The sequence below is a fragment of the Schistocerca piceifrons genome, chromosome 8, assembly GCF_021461385.2.
Source record: "Schistocerca piceifrons isolate TAMUIC-IGC-003096 chromosome 8, iqSchPice1.1, whole genome shotgun sequence".
NCBI classification, from domain to species: Eukaryota; Metazoa; Arthropoda; class Insecta; order Orthoptera; family Acrididae; genus Schistocerca; species Schistocerca piceifrons.
The window spans coordinates 38,539,426-38,565,082 of record NC_060145.1 but is presented as its reverse complement, the minus strand read 5'-3'; the positions used below and the strand labels follow the sequence as shown (position 1 = coordinate 38,565,082).

At 42.4% G+C, this 25,657-nt stretch overlaps 1 protein-coding gene across 1 annotated transcript in view; it reads right to left on the bottom strand.

Annotated features, from left to right (window-relative positions):
- LOC124711723 (translation initiation factor IF-2-like) overlaps window positions 1–24,002 on the bottom strand; it is an 85,081-nt gene extending 61,079 nt beyond the window's left edge. Inside the window, exon 1 of the mRNA XM_047241932.1 lies at window positions 23,956–24,002. Within this exon, the coding sequence (XP_047097888.1) occupies window positions 23,956–23,973 (18 nt within the window). The 5' untranslated portion in view covers window positions 23,974–24,002. The remainder of the gene's footprint in view (window positions 1–23,955) is intronic.
- Between the last annotated feature and the right edge of the window lie 1,655 nt (window positions 24,003–25,657).

Genomic DNA, 25,657 nt, shown 5'->3' with positions numbered 1-25,657 from the left:
TCTATCGTTGTTGGCTCCGCATGGTCTCCAAGTAGCTGAACATAACTATTTCCACTCAGTGATCGGTTCAGTTGGACCAGAGGAACCAGTCCATTCCATGTAAACACAGCCCACACCATATGGAGCCACCGCCAGCTTACACATTGCCTTGTTGAGATCCTGTGTCCATGGATTCGTAGGATCTGCGCCATCCTCGAACTCTACCGTGAGCTCTTACCAATTGAAAGCGGAATTCAGCTGCACAAGTGATAGTTTTCCACTCGTCAAGGGTCCAACGGATATGGTCTAGAGCACAGGAGAGGCGTTACTGGCGCTGTTAGCAAAGGTAATAGCGTCGATAGGCCGTTCCCATAGCCCATTAACACCAAATTTGGCATCAGTGACCTAACAGATATGTTCGTAGTACGTCCCACATTCATTTCGGCGGTTATTTCACTCACGTCAGTTAGCACTGACATCTCTACGCGGCATCCTCGAACTCTACCATGAGCTCTTACCGGCTGCAATCGGAGCTCATGTGAATAGGTCACGTTTTTCCACTCGTCAAGGGTCCAACCGATTTCGTCTCGAGTACAGGTGCTGTTAGCAAAGGAAATAGCACTGACATCTCTGTGCAAACGCCACTGCTATCATTAAGTGAAGGAAAGCGGCCACTGCGTCGTCCGTGCTGAGAGGTAATGCCTGATGTCAGGTATTCTCGAAACACTCTTGGCACTGTGGATGTCGGAATACTGAATTCCCTTGCGATTTCCAAAATGGAATGTTCGTGCGTCTAGCTCCAACTACCATTCCGCGTTCACATTCTGTTAATCCACGTCGTGGGGCCATAATCAAGTCGGAAATCTTTTCAGATAAATCATCTGTATATCTGCATTTTCCGATCCCATGCCTTTTGTCACATCAGAGTAGTATTCCTGGCAGAAGATATCGATATGACCTCCATCTGTATATGTGCACATGTCGATCACATGAGTTTTGTCATCTGACTGTACCTTCCCTGGCAGAAGATATCGATACGAAGACTCATATCTGTACTATCTGATCCGGACACCTGTTAGTGGATTTTAATATCTGTGTGTCCACACTTCACCTTTATCGCTGCTTGAAATTTGAGGGAAAAAAAACTTTCAATTAAGTGTTTAAATATCTCGGGAGGCATGGCAGCCCATTCTTCTTAAGGGCCGAAACTAGAGGAGGTAGTGACGTTGGGCGTTGGGGTCTGGAGCTAGGTGATCCACTGCGTTGAGGTCGGGTCTCCGAGCAGGCCAGTCCGTTTCGGGAAAGTCATTGTCAACAAACCATCGGCTCAAAGACGCTGCTCTATGAGAGGGTGCATTTCCATGCTGAGAGCCGGCCGGTGTGGTCGAGTGGTTCTAGGCGCTTCAGTCTGGAACCGCGCGACCGCTACGGTCGCAGGTTCGAATCCTGCCTTGGACATGGATGTGTGTGATGTCCTTAGCTTAGTTAGGTTTAAGTAGTTCTAAGTTCTAGGGGACTGATGACATCAGATCTTAAGTCCCATAGTGCTCAGAGCCATTTTTCCATGCTGAGACAATAATAGTCTCCTAACCGTTCCTCCAATGCACGCACTTCACAGAGTAGTAAAACGTGTTCATATCATTCTGAATTTAGCTTCTTCTTTAAGTGCAGTCAGGGGACCACATTCCCATACCGTTGCACCACCTACTCTACGCTTCACTGTTCGCTTCACATCTGACGCCAGGTGGCGCTCTGCCGCCATTCATCAGACCTAAAACTTTCTGTCGGATTGGCAGAGGCTACAGTGTGAGTCGTCACTCCAAATAACTCCACAGTGCAGTGGCGCCCGTCTTTACACCACCTCAAGCGTCGCTCAGAATCAACTACACAAGTGTCTGGCTTATGAGGAGTGCTCCACCATCGTACACCATTCCTTTCCACTATCTATGCACAGTTATCGTGCTGGGTGGACTCCTGGTAGCACTTTGGAGCTCACAAGTGATTCAGTCCGCCGATTTCACGCAATTCGTCTTGCAATCGACCTCCGCAATGCTCCACGATTTCCGTCCGTCTGCACATGAGGTATGTCTAGTCTTGGTTTAGCTGCTGTAGTTCCTTTGCGTTCCCACTCCACAGTCCCTTCAACAACAGTCGACTTGAGAAGCCTTAGAAAGGTTGAAATGTCCCTCATAGATATGGCAGTCATGTGAAGTGTGATAAACAGTCCACGTTAGACGTTATGAGCTCTCCTGATCGATCCCTTCTGCTGTTACTATTTGTCTACTGACAAGATACTACTCCAAGCCTTCTTGTACATTGATAGTGACCGGGCCAAATATCTCACGAAATAAGCTTCAAGCGGAAAAACTGCAAAGAACGAAACTTGTCTAGCTTGAAGTGGGAAACCAGATGGCGCTATGGTCGGCCCGCTAGATGGCGCTGCCATAGGTCAAACGGATATCAGCTGCACTTTTTTAAATATGAACTACCATTTTTATTACATATTCGTGTAGTACGTAAAGAAATATGAATGTTTTAGTTGGACCACTTTTTTCGCTTTGTGATAGATGGCGCTGTAATAGTCACAAACATATGGCTCACAATTTTAGACGAACAGTTGGTAACAGGTAGGATTTTTAAATTAAAATACAGAACGTAGGTACATTTGAACATTTCATTTCGGTTGTTCCAATATGATACATGTACCTTTGTGAACATATCATTTCTGAGAACGCATGCTGTTACTGCGTAATTATCTGTAAACACCACATTAATGCAATAAATGCTCAAAATGATGTCCGTCAACCTGACTGCATTTGGCAATACGTGTAACGATATGCCTCTCAACAGCGAGTAGTTCGCCTTCCGTAATGTTCGCACATGCATTGACAATGCGCTGACGCTTGTTGTCAGGCGTTGTCGGTGGATCACGATAGCAAATATCCTTCAACTTTCCCCACAGAAAGAAATCCGGGGACGTCAGATCCGGTGAACGTGCGGGCCACGGTATGGTGCTTCGACGACCAATCCACCTGTCATGAAATATGCTATTCAATACCACTTCAACCGCACGCGAGCTATGCGTCGGACATCCATCATGTTGGAAGTACATCGCCATTCTGACATACAGTGAAACATCTTGTAGTAACATCGGTAGAACATTACGTAGGAAATCAGCATACATTGCACCATTTAGATTGCCATCGATAAAATGGGGGCCAATTTTCCTTCCTCCCACAATGCCACACCATACATTAACCCGCCAAGTTCGCTGATGTTCCACTTGTCGCAACCATCGTGGATTTTCCGTTGCCCAATAGTGCATATTATGCCGGTTTACGTTATCGCTGTTGGTGAATGACGCTTCGTCGCTAAATAGAACGCGTGCAAAAAATCTGTCATCGTCCCGTAATTTCTTTTGTTCCTAGTGGCAGAACTGTACCCGACGTTCAAAGTCGTCGCCATGCAATTGCTGGTGCGTAGAAATATGGTGCGGGAGCAATCGATGTTGATGTAGCATTCTCAACACCGACGTTTTTGAGATTCCCGATTCTCGTGCAATTTGTCTGCTACTGATGTGCGGATTAGCCGCGACAGCAACTAAAACACCTACTTGAGCATCATCATTTGTTGTAGGTCGTGACTGACGTTTCACATGTGGCTGAACACTTCCTGTTTTCTTAAATAACTTAACTATCCGGCGAACGGTCCGGACACTTGGATGATGTCGTCCAGGATACCGAGCAGCATATATAGCACACGCCCGTTCGGCATTTTGATCACAATAACCATACATCAACATGATATCGACCTTTTCCGCAATTGGTAAAAGGTCCATTTTAACACGGGTAATGTATCACGAAGCAAATACCGTCCGCAGTGGCGGAATGTTACCTGATACCACGTACTTGCACGTTTGTGACTATTACAGCGCCATGTATCACAAAGCGAAAAACGTGGTACAACTAAAAAATTCATATTTCTTTACGTACTACACGAATATGTAATAAAAATGGGAGTTTCTATTTAAAAAAACGTAGTTGATATCCGTTTGACCTCTGGCAGCGCCATCTAGCGGGCCAATCATAGCGCCATCTGGTTTCCCCCTTCAAGCTAGACAAGTTTCGGTCTTTGCAGTTTTTCCGTTTGACGCTTATTTCGTGAGATATTTGGCCCGGTAACGATCAATGTACCACCCTGTATACTAGCGGTTTCTCTTCTCGTGATATATAGTCCTTAATTCCTCATAACACAGGTGTGTTCGGATACTTTTCATCGGATAGTGCGCATCTGTATCTACACCTATGTCTACGTGACTATGTCTAATGATTTCTTGACAGTTACAATGTCGAATAGCACATGGTAAAAATGAGCATCTAATTTTTTTCCGTGCGAGTTCCACTCTCGAATAGCTCATGGGAAAAATTAAAACACACTTTTTTCCGTGTGACCTATGATTTCTCGAGTTTGTTACCGTGATCATTTCTCTCTATGTAGATGACAGTCAACAAAATATTTTCGCATTTAGAGGAGAAAGTTAGTGAATGAAATTTCGTAAAAGGATTTAGTCGTAAAGAAAAACAATGTTGTTTTATTAATCGCCACCCCAGCCAACGTATCATATCCGTGACACTCTCACCCATACTTAGCGACATTACAGACAGAGCTGTCCTTCTTTGAACTTGTTCGATGATCTTCGTCAATCCCATCTGGTGAGAATCCTATGCTGTGCTGCAATACCCTTGCTTGGGCGGACAAGCATAGTGTACACAGTCCCTTTAGTGGATTTTTAAGTCTTCTAAGTGTTCTGCCAGCAAAAAGCAGTCTCTTGTTCGCCTTCGCCTTCCTCACAACATTTTGTATGCGTTCGTTCCAGTTTAAGTTGTTCGTTATTTTAATTACTGGGTATTTAGTTGAATCGAGAGGCTTTGAGTTTATGTGCTTTATCATGTAAAAGAAATCTAGCGGATTTTTTTAACACTCATGTGGAGAGCAACATACTTTATATCGTTTGTCATTTTTCACGCCACAAAGATATCTTGTCTGAATCATTTTGGTACTCATTTTGGTCTTCTGATGACTTTGCTGGACGATAAACGACAGCATAATCTACCAACAATCTTATAGGGCTGCTCAAATTGTTCCTAAATCGTTTATGCAGATAAAGAACAGCAGAGGCCTTGTAATACCTCGCTGGGAAACCCAGACATTACTTCTATACGAAAGTTCAGTTAATGTGACCTTCCTAATAGGAAATCATGAATCCAGTCACAGGCTGAGGCGATTCTCCTATAGGTATGCAAATTGATTAGAATTCACTTGCGAGGAATAGTGTTGAAAGCCTGTTGGTCTAAAAGTATGGAATCAACTAAGATCCCCTGCCAATAGCTCTCATAACTTTGTGTGACTTAAGAGCCAGTTGTGGCATAAAATACACAGAGAGTAGTCAGACTACTCACTGGGATCACTACAGGCAATACGTTGGCCCATCTGGTTCACGAGGTGATACAGTCAGACAGCGAAGTGTTTTCAGCCCTCCTTTACGCACCTGAAAGGCCTCAGCAATTGGCCCCCTTCCTGTTTCTTCTTGCATGCAGACGACATTTCTTTCTTTGCCCTTCAGCCTTCCTCAGCTCAGTTACTTCTCAAAATCAGTTCTGTCAGAGGCAATGCAGAAATCATAGTACGCATTACCTGTCATTTCTGTCTTCCCTATTTCCACTTCACCATTTATAATCGTGCCATTCAGCTCAAAAACACACATGGTGATTCTTGACGGTAAGCTGACTGCACTTATCATGAATTCAACATGCTCACAACAGACAAAAGGTATTAAGCTAATAACAGGCCACACTTACACAACGCTCCATACCGACAAAGCCTTATCTGATTCATCTTCACCTTCGCTAACGTATCTAGGATCTTGAAGTTTTGAATATGGCTGCGTGGTCAGCGACCGTTTACAAAGTAAAATTAAAGCAATAACAGCCCTCGATCACAAAAATTAATTTTTTCACCTGGTTTCGGCACTAGTACGAGTGCCTTCAACAGAAGTAAATCATTCAAACTGGCCTATAACCTAATTACAAAAATTTTTGAAATTTTTTTTATGTGGGTGTAAGTACCGACTAACAGTACAAGAAAGACACAGTACTTACATGTCACATATGAAATAAATATCAACCGATAAAGCTAGCCTTCCATGCATTATTTTTTAAAAATTTTGTGACTAAAGCTTTATTGCTTGATACTTATTGTATATGTGACATGTAAGTATTGTTTCTTTCTTGTACTGTCAGTAGTTACACCTATATAAAAAACATTTTCCTATAATTTTTGTACTTATGTTATAGGTCAGTTAGAATGTCTTACTTCTGCTGAAGGCACTCATACTAGTGCCGAAACGAGGTCAAAGGATTTAATTTTTGTGACCGAGGGTTCTTATTGCTGTAATTTATATCTAGGATCACCATAGCCCTAAAGTTTGATCACTCCTTACAATTCCTTGAACACCAAGCACTCCGTTTCATACTCCATATTCGCACTCCTCCTCCTGCTGTCATTACTTCCCACCTGGTGAAATAGCTTAAACTGTCCCTGCCATCCCAAAGCCCCCTCCTCCGGCCAGTTCCTGGAACATGTCCACAAAATCCTATACATTGCATAACGCAGAGGAGCAAACCCCCATGGTCCACCTAGTCTTCTTCAACCTTGGACAGTTGTTGTGCCTAACCCAACATACACAGATACCTCCAGCTTCAACCCTACATCTCCTACCCCAAGGGAACTGCAACAACGTCCCTCTCCCTAATCCAGAACCCCATGCTGACACTTCCCTTTACCCATGTACACACATTCCTCCCGCTTCGAGGCCTGTATATCCTATCCCAAAGACTCTTCAACAAGCTCCCTCTTCCAGAACCCCATGCTGATACTTCTCCACACCAATATAAACACGCTACACATCCTATCACAAGGAAACTTCAACAAGCTTCCTCTTCCTAATTCAGACCGCTGTGGTGACATTTGTTCACCCTACCAGCCACGAACGTTGACTCGATATCTTTTCCTAATAACCTTTCTGAGTACCAGAACCACTCCCTCGCGTTTCCATTTCAAGCCATACTTCCCAGCTATAGTGTCATTCACCCGCCACCACCACCTCCTGTCTCTCCACTAAAGAGCATAGCTATCCGCCCATACTGCTCCTCATCCACCCTTTTCCTGTCCTACAATTTTTACATCTGGATCCACATATATACAACAGAAGCCATTGAGCGCTTCTCAGAGTTCGCTCAACGTCTGCTGCTATGCAAACTTCATAAAGTTTCCAAACATTGGAAGACTACTTTATATTTGGTCACTCTATCATATCGTGTGCGATTTCCCTTACAGACATTGCATTTTCCTTAGAACTCTTCCAGTAAATTCGTCTTTCTCCTGAAAACATATTAAAATCTGTCTTCCATTCCTCTTCTCCAATACTGTACTTACGAGATCAACACGTTTCGATTTACCCCCAAAGTACTTAAAAGGTTTGACATGCTCAAGGCTTTCGCCACTAACCTTGTAATCATGTTACAAATTTTTTTTTTATTTTTTTACTTGTAGTATTTTAAATTTATCCACATTTAAGGAGAGCTGTCGTTTATTACACCAAACAGTAATTTGGTTCAAGACTTCCGGCGATTTCTGGCGATCACCCAATGGCGACACTTACCTGGACACAACACTCTAATAACGCTGCTGATCCTATTTGATAGGTCACTTAGGTATATACCTAACTGGGCACTGACCTACATGGAACTGCCAGAAGCAGTATCATCATGTATGTCGTTGTTCCAGCCACACTGTAAACCATCCATGGCTTATATACATACAGTGTGACCCATCTAACTTTGCCACCTCATTGATACTCGAAGTGAAACAAAATGTGAAAAGAGCAATTGGCCAGGGAAACACCTATGACAGGCACTCACACAATGGGCAGGAATGCACAATCCCAACAAGTACACAAACATCACTTTGAGCACAAAGTTAGCTTCTTTTAAGTGGCATATGTACATTTTTTTCTACCGAAACGAAAATTAGAGGTTATTACGATTATCCGTGAGTGACTTAGTTTCACTCGTCTAAACCTTATACTTTTTGGAATATTTAGATTTGAAATAATGGAAAAGGTGCCATAGTTTCTGCCGCCATGTTGTGGTACCGTAATGTGGGTTGCCTACACCGCCCCGAAGCCTGCTGTAGGCAGCCCTAGTTCTACATATTACTGCGGAAACTGTGGCTCTGTTATCATCCTTTAAAGTGTACGTACTACAAATGATACGAGGTTTAGGACAGTGAAAACACTTGCTGTCGTCACTATATGTACCTCTAGTTTCCATTTTTGTGGAAAACAATATACATATGCCATTTGGAAAAACATAACTTCGTGGTGAAAGTGTCGTTTGTTTACATTAACTGATTGTGCATTCCTGCCCATTATGTGAGCTTCTGACACAGATATATCTCTAATCAACTGTATTTTTCGCATTTTGTTTCATTTCGGAAATTTGTTTTATGTGTGTCAATCGAAACAATACCAGCAAAAGCAGGAAAGTGTTAACGACAGAGAAGGGCGGCTCATTATTGACAGCTTCGTAGGAACAGCGAATTGACGACCAGTTTTTTTGTCTGTTTCACCAAAAGATGGAGGAGGATTGGGTGGAGGGGGGGGAGGGGAGTGGCGCAGGCTGGCAGTAGCCATATCGCTGTTTTTCAGTATAGTTATCCTAAAATATGACGGTTTCAAACGAATTACGTACTGAGATTAAAATACAGGCAAGTCTAGCATTTGTAGACTTAGAGAAAGCTTTTGACAATGTTGTTTGGAATAATCTCTTTCAAATTCTGAAGGTGGTAGGGATAAAATACAGGGAGCGAAAGGCTATTTACAAGTTGTACAGAAACCAGATGGCAGTTATAAGAGTCGAGGGGTATGAAAGGGAAGCAGTGGTTGGGAAGGGAGTGAGACAGGGTTGTAGCTTATCCCCGATATTATTGAATCTGTATATTGAGCAAGCAGTAAAGGAAACAAAAGAAAAATTTGGACTAGGTATTAAAATCCGGGGAGAAGAAATAAAAACTTTGAGGTTCGCCGATGACATTGTAATTCTGTCAGAGACAGCAAAGGACTTGGAAGAACAGCTGAACGGAGTTGACAGTGTCTTGAAAGGAGGATATAAGATGAGCATCAACAAAAGCAAAACGAGGGTAATGGAATGTAGTCGAATTAAGTCAGGTGATGCTGAGGGAATTAGATTAGGAAATGAGACACTTAAAGTAGTAAAGGAGTTTTGCTGTTTGGGGAGCAAAATAACTGATGATGGCCGAAGTAGAGAGGATATAAAACGTAGACTGGCAACGGCAGGGAAAGCGTTTCTGAAGAAGAGAAATTTGTTAACATCGAGTATAGATTTAAATGTCAGGAAGTCGTTTCTGAAAGTATTTGTATGGAGTGTAGCCATGTATGGAAGTGAAACATGGACGATAAATATTTTAGACATGAAGAGAATAGAAGCTTTCGAAATGTGGTGCTACAGAAGAATGCTGAAGATTAGATGGGTAGATCACATAACTAATGAGGAGGTATTGAATATAATTGGGGAGAAGAGGAGCTTGTGGCACAACTTGACTAGAAGAAGGGATCGGTTGGCAGGACATGTTCTGAGACATCGAGGGATCACCAATTTAGTATTGGAGGGCAGCGCGGAGGGTAAAAATCGTAGAGGGAGATCAAGAGATGAATACACTAAGCAGATTCAGAAGGATTTAGGCTGCAGTAGGTACTGGGAGATGAAGAAACTTTCACAGGATAGAGTAGCATGGAGAGCTGCATCAAACCATTCTCAGGACTGAAGACCACAACAACAACAACAACAACAACAACAACAATATGATAACCTATACAGGATGAATCACCTAAAACTTGCACCGCAAATATTGCGGAAATTGGAACTGCTGTTGGTAGTCAGGGGCTCGTATTCTTAGCCCATCAACAGATAGTAAAAACATTTTAAAAGAGTATTTAGTGCAAACATATACTTTTTAGGTGGACTGATGCCTGTTGACATTAACAGACTAAAAGTAAGACAAATTAGAATGTCAGTGGTGTTTGTTGCATGATTCTAGTGCGAGTCGTTTACGAGGTATCGTATTTTGTAAATTTCCCACGCTGACACTTGTACGATACCTGTGGTAGCACACACGAAAGGACAACATAGGTTTGTACAGGAGTTATGTGGATTATTTCCTAGAATCAGACAGCTGACCATTACAGGGTGGGTTCAAATTACCACCGGTAGCGGCAATACACGCTACCAGGCTGGTATGGTACGACTGCTGCACACGTGCTTGCGTGTCATAGCAGGCTGCAGTAATAAGTCGTTGCAGATCATCGGGTTTAGTTGGTATGTTATTGTAGACAACATCTTTCAGTTTTGTCCACCAGTGAAGCAGTTTGGAAAAATTTGTGAAGACGTGCTGTAGTACTTCTTCCACAACGAGTTGGACAGCCATAATGTTGGTACCACAGGTTCCTTTTAGTATGGAGAGGAACGTCTTTCAGCATTCGTGGAAGATCTTCTGAGAGGAGGCTGCGATACATGTGCGAATCCAGTATTCCATCTATGAAAAACGGGCCTCTGAGCTGATAGTTCAGTATCTCACACCACACGTTTACACTCCATGTACTCTGACGTTCCACCTGACGAAGTCAACGCGTACTGTCAACAGGCTAATAGTGCATGTCTCGGCAGTTTACCTGGCAGTGGTTGGTAAATCAGGCTTCATAGATAGACGATCATCTGGAGTATCCTGTCTTAATGCCCGCTGACTGAAGTTAACACGATTCTGATAAACTGTTTACATGCAGCTCTTGATGGAGAGAGATGTGATAGGGACGGAACCAATGGCGATGGAAAATGCGTAGGACGCTTGTCCGACTCATGCCACTTCCTCGTGTGGTTGCGCGGGAGCTAGCTTGCGGATCCTTTGCAACAGCAGTGAGAATATTAATTTCACCCTCTTCTGTCATCTATTGTTTCTTTCTGCTACGTTGTCCAGGTGTCACACTACAACTTTCATGTAACTGTCTGAAGAGCTTTATAAATAGTTGCAGAGGCTATTGACGTCCTTTGGGATATTGCCGCTCACACCGTACAAGAACGAACTGCATTGTTTGTACATACTCAATACGCCACGAGCATGTCGATTTTTTCTGTGTTGGTAAATCCCATCGTCCACTCAAGGCCTACTGCTTGGGCTGTTACTCTAACTACTAGTAAGTCGCAGTGCACTCAAGGAGCACACAACCACACTGTAAGGAAATATAACAACATCGTACCTAACGACTACTAGGTTGACTGGCGCAAACAAGTGTTGGTGTGGAAACTTTTCAAAATACCATATCTCGTAAACGACTCGCACTAAACTCCAGCGACAAACACCACAGTCAGTCCAGTTTACCCTAATTTTAGTGTGTCAATGTCAACAGGCATTGTTTCACTTAAAAAGTGTATGTTTCCATGAAAAATACACTTTCTAAATATTATTATGATGTTGATTGGCTCACAATACGAATCCTTAAGTAATAACGCCTTCTCTGAAAACCGCACATCAATAGCACTTTCCATTTGCGCAATATTTGCGGTGGAAGTTGTAGGTGATTCACCCTCCATTTTGTGGTTGTAAAATAATAATAATAATAATAAAACAGATCTTCAATTCGCTGTTTCTATGAAGCTGACAATACCGAGGCTTTCTTCTCAGTCGTTAAGAACTTTCTTGTTTTTACTGGTTTTGTTTCGATATGTATATGGTGTTCCACCTTACTCTGCCACCTCACATATTTCTGAAACGAAAAGAAATGTGAAAAATGCTATTGGCCTTATATGCACCATTCTCAGGGGCACACGCAATGGACAGGAATACAGTCCATAAATGTAAACAAACGTCGCTTTCAACGCACAGTTACTTTTTTTAAAGTGGGATATGTATGCTTTTCCTACAGAAATGAAAACTAGAGGCGCGATTAGTAATGGCCTTCTTGTTCTTATTGTTGTAACCCTCATACCTCCTCAGATAAGTCCTCTTTACAGGATGGCAATGGTGTCACAGTTTTTTTACTATGAAGCTGTACTTCCGCAATGCGGTTTGCCTGCACTGTCCTGGAGCCTGCTGTGGGGAACCCTTTCTACGTGCAATAGGGCAGAAACTATGGCGCCGTTGCCACCCTTTAAAGTGTACGTATTTTTTAAAAAATCTGACGTTTAGAACAGTGAAAACAAGTCTGCCGTCAGTAATTGTACCTCTAGTTTTTGTTTCTGTCGAAAAAACGTACTAGCGCCATTAAAAAAATACTTTTTGTTAATAGTGATGTTTGTTTACATTTATGGACTGTGCATTCTTGCCCATTGAGCCTCCGACGTAGGTGCATTCCTGACCGACTGCAGTTTTCACATTCGCGATCTTTACAATTTGAAGATCATGTCAGTTGTGAGCGAGACTTAAGCCGCGACTAATGTATATGGGTATGCTGGTTCGAGTGACTGTATTGTGAGTAATTCAGCTTCAAAATGGAAGCTGAGACCTAGCCAGGTCGGATTACACGTAGCGACAAGCTTTCGTACATCAAAATAGAATCCGTACGTGATAAGAAAAAAATGGTTCTGAGCACTATGGGACTTAACATCTGTGGTCATCAGTCCCCTAGAACTTAGAACTACTTAAACCTAACTAACCTAAGGACATCACACACATCCATGCCCGAGGCAGGATTCGAACCTGCAACCGTAGCAGTCGCGCGGTTCCGGACTGAGCGCCTAGAATACGTGATAAGAAACCAACGGAATTTTACAACGCCTTGAGAGAAGTGTGTGGGAATAATGCTGTGGATCATAGCACAGTAAGAAGGCGATCTACTGGTTTCCGTGAAGGCCGGGTAAGCACTGTTGACAGCCCAAGAAGTGAAAGGCATTCAATTGCAAGAGACTACAGCTCTCCCGTTATTGTTAAGTTTTGAGAGAGGCTAGACGAAAAACATGGGAGGAACGCGCATATGAGATCAGAATGTCCGTCACTTCAATTATAGAATCATAACTGAAAATGTTGATAAGAAAAGTTGCTGCCAGTTACGTTTCCCACGGTCTGAGTGAAGAGCAGAAAGCAGTTCACAAAAGAATCTCAGTAGCATTGCTTCAACATTATCGAACAGAAGGAGAACAATGTCTGTAAAGAACTGTTGCACTTGAGGAAACTTGGATGTGGTATTTTGAGAAATAACTGAAATCTCAGTAGTCGTCACAGAGGAAAAGTTCCATCCCTCCGCACCCGAAAAAGTTGCGCCGCTAACAATCAAAGGTGAAACTGATGATGATATTTGTCAGTTACAAACGTCGCCTGAGGCACTACAAACAGAGTGCCTCAGGCGAGGTTTGTAACTGGTACGTACAACGAGCTGTTTCTACAAAATGTTTTGCGTCCGAAGATTCTTCAAAAAAGGCCTGACATGCTTGCAGCTCGTGTCGTCATTTTGCACCATAATGCAAGACCACGTATGGTCCTACCAATGAGAGGAACTCTATACAAGTGTGAATAGGAAGTAAATCCCCACCCACCATACATTCTTGATGTAAGCACACTGGACTGAATTAGTTCTCAAATTGAAGGAACAGCTCCGTGGAAAACGATCCGATACAAATGATGAAGCTTTCATTGAGGTGACCCGAGTAATCAGACAGCTCAACAATGAATGTGCCCTATTTGGAACACACAAGTTGCAAAAACGCTGGAAGCTGTCATAAGCAAGTACGGAGATTATATTGACGGCTTGTGAAAGATTTTTGTGAAATAAATTATTTTATTCAATTCTCTCTTACCGTGTGCCGAGCTTTTGAAATGAAACTCACATGGAAATCTTGCTCATGGTATTTGAAGGTATTGCTGGTTGCATAAAATCCTTAGGTAGGGGCAGCTAAATCACTCTTTGTAAGACACAGGATGAAAAACTTTTCATAGAACTTCAAGTCCCGGATCTCCTGCAACAGCAGGAATGAACATATGTTGTTCTGAAGAGGCGTTGGTTGTCTGCTCGGAGTGTGTTTCTAGGAGATTGTAAGTAAAGAAGCAGTTGAAGCACAAGTATTACCAATCTTGGTAACTGCGATAAGAGATCTGCTATCTATGGTACTTGACAGTAAATGTTGACAGCCGTGAGTCGCGAACGGCATTTTACTTAGCACGTTGGGGGATTTGGCGCTGACAATCGGTCGAACAAGGCCCCGTAAGGCACAGTCCTCCTGTAGTCCTCACGAGGCTTAACTGCCCACCGACGCCTATGCAAAAACACGTTTTATCACAACCAGAGTTTTAACAGCTCCAGACAAATTCAAAACTGGGGGAAATACGAGGGCTGTTCGGAAAAAAAGGTCCGATAGGTCAAGAAATGAAAACCACAGCGAAAATCAAAAACTTTTTATTCGTAACAGTTAGTCACACCTTCCTGTTGCCTCTCTAAATAGTCGCCGCTCCGACTTAGACGTTTGTCGTAGCGTTCTACAAACTTTCCAGTACCTTCGCCATAGAAAGCAGCCGCCTGTGCTTTCCGCCAGTTCTGTACGCTGGTCTGCCTTTCGTTGTTTGCGCCACAATGTTGTCTTCGTAGCCATCGGTTCTTGTTAGCTGAGGTGAACAACGGAGGGGAACAAGTAAGGGCTTCATTGTGAGTGATCAAACACCTCTCATCGAAAACGCCGCAGGAGAGTCTTTATTGACCCTGCAGAATGCGGCTAAAAATTGTCTTTAAGAAAGAAGCGCTTGACATTCATGTTATGTGGGCTGCACAGTTCAGGCGAAATCTTTCACCAGATCCACATACTTGGCCGGAGACACTGTTGCTTTAGACATTTCTACGTGGTCACTTTGCCCTCTGAACTTAAAAGAGCGACGTGAAGCGATCGATAGGCACACTAAAGACACTGCCCAACACATCTGTGCGAAGTTACATAGGATTTTGACAGTAGTCTCCATTTCGCGCCTAATCAGATCTCACTTTCAGAATATGCCTCGAAAGTGACTTTACCCTTCCCTTAAACTGACCAAACTGAAAAAGCCCAAATTTTAATATAACATCAACAGAGGACAATGCGTAAATCAAATGAATCTTTTTGCCACATAAGACTGCAGAGGGAAATCAAGAAAACCTGAAACAGCGTCTTCAACAGGTGAAAAAATGTATTTTTTTTGTGAGATGATATGTATGGAGTACAGCCATTTATGGAAGTGAAACATGGACGATAAATAGTTTAGAGAAGAAGAGAATATAAGCTTTCGAAATGTGAGCTACAGATGAATGCTGAAGATTAGATGGGTAGATCACATAACTAATGAAGAGGTATTGAATAGAATTAGGGAGAAGAGGAGTTTGTGGTACAACTTGACTAGAAGAAGGGATCGGTTGGTAGGACATGTTCTGAAGCATCTACGGATCACCAGTTTAGTACTGGAGGGCAGCGTGGAGGGTAAAAATCGTACCGGGAGACCAAGAAATGAATACATTAAGCAGATTCAGAAGGATGTATACTGCAGTAGGTACAGGGAGATGAAGAAGCTTGCACAGAATAGAGTAGCATGGAGAGCTGCATCAAATCAGTCTCAGGACTGAAGACCACAACAACAACATCAAACATGTGCAAATTAGCCATACAAAACATAGCGGAAATCTGGTCCTCACATGTGGGGCAAACGTCTCTCCTGTTGTTCAATATGAGCCACCATTTGTGTTCTGAGATGAAATAAAAGAAACGAAAACAATCTCGACATTCGACGTATCCATTAGCACTAGGCTAATAACAAATTTAGTTTCATTTTAATTATTTTTACTACAGGGCGCTGCTCCATGATGTACCTAAGCACACACTCAGTAAGCTTTACTACTTCTATAGTAATCATCGCCAGTCATGTAGCATTTATCAGAACTATCCAAGTAAAGTCGTGTGTCGAGCGTTGTTTACGGAATGTAGTTCAAAATGGCTCTGAGCACTATGGTACTTAACATCTGAGGTCATCAGTCCCCTAGAACTTAGAACTACTTAAACCTAACAAACCTAAGGACATCACACACATCCATGCCCGAGGCAGGATTCGAACCTGCGACCGTAGCAGTCGCCCGGTTCCAGACTGAAACGCCTAGAACTGCTCGGCCACATCGGCCGGCACGGAATGTAGTCCATCAACTAACTGATCCCCTCCCCTTATCTGTTCCCTTCGTGAACGGCGCGTGGGAGAAATGATTGTTGGCAGGCCTCTGCATTAGGTGTAAAGTGGTTGAATTCCATTTCCTTAAGGGGAGGTTTACTATCTTTGGCCCGAAAAAAGCATGATCTTTGAGAAATTTTCTCGGATGTGTTATAGATATCAATGTCAAATTTGGTCAAAATATTTATTTCCTCTACAAACTGGATTTTTTTCGACCGGAAATGTCGGAGAGCAAAGGCGGAAGTGCTGTCTGAACGAAACAAAATTTCGATGTAGACCTCCACACGCGGTATGTCACAGGCCAGCCGGCTCGTCTGAAATCAAAATTGCGTTGACGCCAGCGAAGTATATAAGATTCTTTAGGAGTTGTACCTCGCTTAAATTATTTGGACCATAGGAAACAAAATGGCTGCCATTTAAAAAAATAGGGTTTTTTCCATCAATTTTTCGACTTCATCGGCCAAGTAAATATATTTATAGTTGATGGATAGGAATAAAAGTGGTACAACTCCTAGAAAATTTAGTTAGCTTCGTCGAAAACAAAGAATAATGCCAATCGGTTCAGTAGATTTGAAGTTACGTTACCGCTCGATAAAAGAAAAGTCATTCGAGAAAAACCCGTTTGAGGTTTTGACTGCATATAAATGCAATATTATGCAACTTACGTTCAATCTGCTATTCCAGGTCCATAAACTAGTCCTTCTTCTTCTTCATAGAGGGCGTTCTGCTCGATCTGGGCCATCCTGAGCTGCTCCAGAGCCGCTCGTACGGCCGGTGACAAGCGGTTTTCGGCCACTTGAATCTGGTGGTTGCGCGAATGCTTGGCGAACTGCGTCGAAAAGAGTCCCAGGGTGACGTCCTTCGTTGTCATGGTCTTCAGAATTGCTGAATACCCTTCGTTGAAGCTGCATACTGCCAGGAAAGTCGCAATCTCCACAGTCTTCGCACCAGAATGCAAATGCTTGGAGGCTAACTTCCAAAAACATGCGTTCAAACTTACATTTGAATTTTGTGTGTTTCCTCCCAAGCACGGTTACAATAACTCGTCCTCCGATAGAAAAAAACTGGCGCGTGAAAAAGGCCGATTTCAGGCAGGTGCATTTTTTTGTTCAACCGCAAATAACAAACATTTCCGTTCCGTATTCGGAAAAACCGTTTCAGAGGTGGATTCTGAACACTTTTATGGATCTAAAAATGCAATTAAAAAAATCAATTTTTTGAACCAAAAGATAGTAAACCTCCCCTTCAGATTCTTGCTATGAATCTCAGTCTGGTGTCTGCTTTTCCTACTGTTGGTTAAGTGGCCATTCCACTTAACTGTCGCTCCGGATAGACATTGCTGTTTCCAGCTTTTTTTTTTCAGTAGTGTTTTTTACAGTAGTGGATTTCTTGTCCCATGTATGAGCAATATGTTTTTTTTTCTTTTTTACGTTCAAGGTCATCTGCTGTCCCTGCACCATCCATAAATTCACTCTACGTCCTTCTGAAAATCGATTTGCCATTGTTACTTCCTTATTTCTTGTAAAGAACCGCATCATCTGCGAACAGTCTTTAACAACTTCTGACGCATTCTACTAGATGGTTAATATATATTATAAACAGTGCCGGTCCTATCACGCTTCCTTGGGGTACTCCAGAAATTACGTTTGTGTGTGTGTGTAACTGGAGGAAAAGCAATGCTGTCGTCACGAATTCTTGTTGGGTATAGACAGAGAACTGGTATTCGCCGAAGACTGTGCAAGCGTTCAGCTATCTTCATTGCATACCCTATTAGGGTATGCAATGCCTATTAGGGTATGCATAGCCTATTAGGAACATGTTTAATCTTCGTAATACGATTTTCATTAACAAACGGAACTCCAGACTCTGTTTCGTCAGTCTCTTATTGTACAGGGAAGTAGAGCCAGCGTTCACAAAAAAAAGAAAGACTCAATTTGAACTATACAAGCTACACTCAATCCATACTCTAGAAAGGGAGAGATCACGGTTATCACCGGTCCTCTTCAAAGTTCTTCTCCACATTTGGCATTCCCGGTTCCTACGGCGGCGCCTGATTAGGATTCACAGAAGTGCGCGTTACGATGTCGTATTCCCAGCTCCGCTGCCCTTCTTCCTGCCGAGCTGTGTCGTTCTGCTTGGCTGGAGAGCGTAGCAGCTGTTCGGAGACGTGTTCACCATGAATGCCAATTCTCAACCTCTGTTCCGCGGAAACCTTCTTTGGCACAAACGTGTACTGTTTACTGGCAGAGTTACTGCGTACAGACTGTTGAAACGTGGCCGCTTGTACGTATGAGAAGCAAATATATAGTATCGAAATTGGGCTCTTTATTCCGAAAATAATGCTTCATTTTTGCTATTTGTAGCAGATCTGTTATAATTCGTCTACATTATAATAAAACTTATGAATACTGTCCTCAACGTTTATAAAATCTCTTGGAAAGCATATGGTGTAGAAATATCACGTGACTATCAAAAACATGACATAAGCTACAATGATTATTCACTTCTTTTCTTCGACGCTCCGATTTATTAGTCGTATTCTTCACTTTGTGGTTTTATTTTAGGAGCTCATATTAATTACCTGCAAAATTCTTTCACATATTACGTGTTACTTACTTTCTGTGTATGTAATCTAAGAAACTTGGAGTTTTAATACGAGATGACGGCGCCTCTTGCTAAATGTCGATGCTGACGAACCCTGTAGTGCTATTCTCGTTTACATGGAATTTCGTGTGGATATATTACTCGTTAAAAAAGCATGTAGCTTAATGCAAGGGATAAGTGTGTTTCTCACATTACTAAACAATATGCCAGCTCCAAATGGAAAAAAAATAGAAAATAATAAAGAAACTCCTTTTAGTGCTCCGACTCTCCAAGACTTGGGAAACCGAGGTTGGAATGGAGACGTTACGCAGTATTTATCAAATTCGGTTGGAATACGATCGATGTAAGATCTAAATAAAGATAGCACAGTTGCGATTTAAATGGACCATTTTTCAGGTGCAGCTCTCTTTTATCGATAAGCATAAAACAATTTTGTTGCTGTTGTGTTCTTCATTCCGAAAACTTGTTTGATGCAGCCCTCCACGCTGCTCTATCCTATGTAAGCCTTTTCATTTCTGAAAAGCTACTGGATCCCACATTCAATTGAACCTGGTTACTATACTCATCTCTTGGCCTCCCTCTACTATTTTTATCACCCATAGTTCCCATCAGCACTAAACTGGTGGTCCCTTGATGTTTCAGAATGTGTCCTATCAACCTATACCTTCTTCTAGACAAGTTATGTCACAAATTTCGTTTCTCCCCAGTTTTCCTCAGTACCTCCACCTCGGTTACGTGATATACCCACCTAAGTTTCACCATTCTTCTTCAACACCACGTTTCAAAAGCTTCTATTCTCCTCTTGTCTAGACCACTCATCGTCCACGTTTCACTTCCGTACAAAACAACACTCCAGATAAACGCCTTCAGAAAAGACTTCCTATCACTTGAATTTGTATTACATGTTAACAGATATCTATTGTTTGGAAACTTGTTTCTTACCATTGCCAGTCTACATTTGATATTCACTGTATTTCGGTCATCATCTGTTAATTTACTGCCCAAACAGAGAAAATCATCTACTACTTTTAGTGTCTCATTTCCTGATCTAATTTCCTCAACATTACCTGATTTAGTTCGACTATGTTCCATTTTGTTAGTGTTCTTCTTCTGTTCTCCTTTCAAGACACCGTCCCTTCCGGTCAACTACGCTTCCTAGTCCTTTGCAGTCTCTAACAGAATTACAATATGATCGTCAAACCCCAAAGTTTTTATCGCTTCTCCAAGTTTAATTCATTTACCAACTTTTTCTTTGGCTTCCTTTAATGTTTGGTCAATGTACAAACTGAAAAATATCCGAGATAGCTTACAACCTTGAATTACTTCCTTATCAACCACTGCTTTTCTTTCATGCGCTTCGACTCTTACAATTGCCGTCTGGATCCTGTAAAATTTGTGCGTAACCATTCTCTCTCTGTATTTTATCCCCCGAAACCTTCAAATTTTCAAAGAGTGTATTCCAATCAACACTGTCAAAAGTTTTCTCTACATCTAAAAACGATATAAAGGTGGGTTGATCTCTCTTCAACCATGTTACAAGGTTAGACTTTACAGAAAGAAAGAAACTAAATAAAACAGTCATCATTTATGACTTGAATTGAATTCAACTGAAATGAAGTGAATGGAGGTAAGGAATGCAATGAGTGAAAATCCGTGACAGGAAGTGATACCAGTGAAACCTGCTCTGAAAGTGTGAGCCTGCAATTTGATGGAGGAGGAAAAATCCGTGACAATGAAATTTTAAGAAGGAAAAATTAGCAACAACGAAAATATGATGTAGGAAACACCAGCGAGAATGAAAATTTGACTGAGAGGGGCATCAGTACAATGGAAATTTGATGGGAAAACACCAGTAACAATGAAACGTCAGCAACAGTAAAAATGTGAAGGAGGAACCGTAAGTGACAACATCAAAAATTTGAATCGGTTCTGGAAATATGCTCAGGTACCCTAACTCCTAAGACTGTTGCTCATGATAAGCAGGAGAACCGAGTTCGATTCCCAATTTGTCACAAACTTTCATTAATCGCAACATATCCTACTCATTTAACTTTGCTCATGACCCCACGCAGACTATATTTCAATTCTCCGCCTTACTGGAGCTAGAAAGCTTTTTAGTACGCACTGATATGCAAGGAGACAGAGAAAACGTCATTAACCTGCTAAAAATGTGGCAAAAAAAATCAAGTTTTTTCATTGCTTTTGTAAATGTCTTTCAATGTGTTTGATGGCCCGTACACCGAGAAAATGCCAAATTTGTAGGCTGGTAATATGTCTCCTAAACTTTTATTTACACACGGAAGAAACAGAACACGCTGAAAAAGGAACACTTCCTACATTAGCAAATGTTATTACGACTGATGTGCGATAGTACTTAAGCAATACACTGCACGGGGACATATTATTACAACAAAATTTCTACGATTTGTGGTTGCAACAGCGATCACAGCAACCGCAAATTAGCTGAATGATAATATTTTACCACTACGACCGTCGTTAGACGGATCAGGACATCATTTTATTTCCATTCTTGGAACTGTGTAGCCATTTTAGAATTTTTGCATGAGTATAACCCACCAAGATGGTCATTCATACGTCAGGTTTGATAGGTTCTTGCTTTTTGGCCCAAAAATGGCTATTTGGGAGTGCCAATATTTGAAAATGGCTACACCGTACAGTAATAGAAACAATAAAAGGAAATTTTAATTCATTTAATAACAACCGGTGTAACAACATGTAATCTTCAAGACAATAATTTCTAAGCCACGGTTCAAACTCAACAAAAATATTTAGCTACAACATCTATGACATTTTTGTTATTGTGACTATCCGACTAATGGAACATATCGGCTAATACGAAATGTATTGAGGCAGCAAGATATACTTTGGTTGCAATGATTGGTTGCAATGTTAATATTTCCAGCTACTTTTCCTCAGGATTTTAACCATTATGGTTGGGACTGTCAACGATATCACTTATGAAGAAATAGTCATCATGGCAAATCATCATTTCCTTAAAATGACCGGTTTGGGCACATACAGAACGCCAACTTCAGATCGATTGCACCATTTGTTGAAGATGGTGACGTGCTGAGCAGCTGTCTATTGTCAAGAAATGGTGGAGTCGATCTGAAGTTGGCATACTGTGAGTGCCGAAACGGTCATTTTAAATAAATGGTATTTTGTGATCGTGAGTGTTTCTCCATTAGTAATTCTTCCTCGGTTCTACTTTAGTTACGTTTTTCATTCAGATAAGATTGTTCGTCTTTTGAAACCTAATGTTATTTCATTTTTAACATCTATATCTACATGATTACTCTGCAATTCACATTTAAGTGCTTGGCAGAGGGTTCATCGAACCACAATCATACTATCTCTCTACCATTCCACTCCCGAACAGCGCGCGGGAAAAACGAACACCTAAACCTTTCTGTTCGAGCTCTGATTTCTCTTATTTTATTTTGATGATCATTCCTACCTATGTAGGTTTGGCTCAACAAAATATTTTTGCATTCGGAAGAGAAAGTTTGTGACTGAAATTTCGTAAATAGATCCCGCCGCGACGAAAAACGTCTTTGCTTTAATGACTTCCATCCCAACTCGCGTATCATATCTGCCACACTCTCTCCCCTATTACGTGATAATACAAATCGAGCTGCCCTTTTTTGCACCCTTTCGATGTCCTCCATCAATCCCACCTGGTAAGGATCCCACACCGCGCAGCAATATTCTAACAGATGACGAACGAGTGTAGTGTAAGCTGTCTCGACTTGTTGCATCTTCTAAGTGTCCTGCCAATGAAACGCAACCTTTGGCTCGCCTTCCCCACAATATTATCTATGTGGTCTTCACAACTGAAGTTGTTCGTAATTTTTACACCCAGGTACTTAGTTGAATTGACAGCCTTGAGAAATGTACTATTTATCGAGTAATCGAATTCCAATGGATTTCTTTTGGAACTCATGTGGACCACCTCACACGTTTCGTTATTTAGCGTAAACTGCCACCTGCCACACCATACAGCAATCTTTTCTAAATCGCTTTGCAACTGATACTGGTCTTCGGATCACCTTAACCAGAGATGTTTCACCTATTAGTACTACTCACCATCAGAGGTTTTTGTCTATGTTGATTTCGTATACCTAATGGCTCTTACCGAGCGAGGTGGCGGAGTGGTTAGCACACTGGACTCGCTTTCGGGAGGACGACGGTTCAATCCCGCGACCGGCCATCCTGATTTAGGTTTTCCGTGAGTTACCTAAATCGCTCCAGGCAAATGCCGGGATGGTTCATTTGAAAGGGCACGGCCGACTTCCTTTCCCACCCTTCCGTAATCTGATGAGACCGATGACCTCGCTGTTTGGTCTCTTCCCCCTAACAACCCAACCCAACCCATAATGGCTCTTGTGTGGGGACTAAATGAATTGGAAACTTAATGGTATTAATCTAGTGCCCACAAAGGAGACAACTGGCACCGAAAAGAATAGGATACGTACACATCACTGATAGTGCCTAATACAAATACGTGAAGCATGTTTGTTTAAAATAAAATCCAGTAGTTGCAAAGAACAGATAAGAGACAGTTTGATATTTAAGGGAAGTGGTGGGGGTATAAACTGTAAAGGAGACAACTGGCACCGAAAAGAATAGGGTACGTACACATCACTGATAGAGCCTAATACAAATACATGAAGCATGTTTGTTTAAAAAAAATCCACTAGTAGCAAAGTACAGATAAGAGACAGTTTGATATTTAAGGGAAGTGGTGGGGGTATAAACTGTAAAGGAGACAACAGCAAGCAGATTCAATTAGACATAGACTGCGGTAGCTATACAGGGATGAACAGACTATCACCACTCTTGAGAATGGCCACAATAAGAACAAGTTTTTCCCCTGAGCTACCACTCGTTTTCCTCTCTCACGGCGCTGAATGACGATTTGGTGCTAACGTCGCGACAAACAGGTGGGCCTGTCGCTTTGCCGGACATACAGACAAACGCACTGTTAGCCCACGCCGGCGCGCTGGCCTGTTTGTTTACCAACACGGTGCGGCGGCGGCGGCGACCACTCACCTGTTGCAAGTGTCCCATGGTGCTGGCGGAGCGGCAGTCGGTAGCGGATTGCTGCAGGCGCGCCGGCGGGCCGCCTTTATAAAGGCTGCCCTGGTGGGGCGCGCATAGCCGCCGAGCCGCGCTGAGGTGGCCTGGATCCACCGCCAGCCGTGGCATTGACACGGCCGGCCCCTCCCTGCCGCCTCTGCCCACAGCGGGCGGCTCACATGCTGGTCCGTGGCTGAGGCTCCACAACCTCAGCTCTTGTGAAATACCGTACCGAGCGTCTCAGGTACGACCCTCAAATAAAGACCTTACGCCGCTACTTGTCCATTAACTGTGAGCTTTTTGACGCACACTTAAAACTGATGATGTCGATCCGTTAATTTATGTGATCTACGGCATTTGACAGTGTAATTTACAATATCCTCCAAGACAAACTGAGGTTTTTGTGGAATTACTGGTATAACTAAAAAATTGAAAATATCACATCTACCCAAAGGAAAGTAGAAAATTAGTAATGCAATCCACATGAGCAGGGACTGGGAAATGACTAATGGGGTTCCTCTAGTTTCAATCTTAGATCCACTATTGTTTCTCACACATATAAACTACCTTTCTGTCTACTATAAAAAGTGCAGAATTGGATCTTAACAGCCCCAACACACTAATAAAGCACTCCGTCTTCAGACCACAAGTGGCCCATCGGGACCATCCGACCGCCATGTCATCCTCAGTTGAGAATTCGCTAGGAGGAGCTTGTGGTCAGCACACCACTCTCCCGGTCGTTATGATGGTTTTCTTTGACCGGAGCCGCTACTATTCGGTCGAGTAACTCCTCAATTGGCCTCACGAGGCCGAGTGCACCCCGAAAAATGGCAACAGTGCATGGCAGCTGCATGGTCACCCATCCAAGTGCCTGCCATGCCCGACAGCGCTTAACTTCGGTGATCTCACGAGAACCGGTGTATCCACTGCGGCAAGTCCGTTGCTCAAACACATTAATAAGGGAATTATATTTTCCTGATTGAGGCTGCACTCACTGTGAATATTCTGTGGATAGAATAATCTAAATCGTAACAATATTACGTTATTTATAATGTCGTTTCGGCTACTTCCATCATCAAATTAAAACACAGAACCTGTAAACCCACGTTCAGTGTGAGTCAGCGTGATCTGTTTCCAAGATGGCCTAGCTGGCGTCCCACTTAGACGTTCTTTGGTCTTCAGTCCTGAGACTGGTTTGATGCAGCTCACCGTACTACTCTATCCTGTGCAAGCTTCTTCATCTCCCAGTACCTACTGCAACCTACATCCTTCTGAATCTGCTTAGTATATTCATCTCTTGGTCTCCTTCTACGGTTTTTACCCTCCACGCTGCCCTCCAATACTAAACTGGTGATCCCTTAATGCCTCAGACCATGTCCTACCAACCGATCCCTTCTTCTAGTCAAGTTGTGCCACCAACTTCTCTTCTCCCGAATCGTATTCAATACCTCCTCGTTAGTTATGTAGTCTACCCATCTAATCTTCAGCATTCTTCTGTAGCACCACATTTCGAAAGCTTCTATTCTCTTCTTGTCCAAACTATTTATCGTCCATGTTTCACTTCCGTACATGGCTACACTCCATACACCTACTTTCAGAAGCGACTCCCTGACACTTACATCTATTTTCGATGTTAACAAATTTCTCTTCTTCAGTAAAGCTTTCCCTGCCTTTG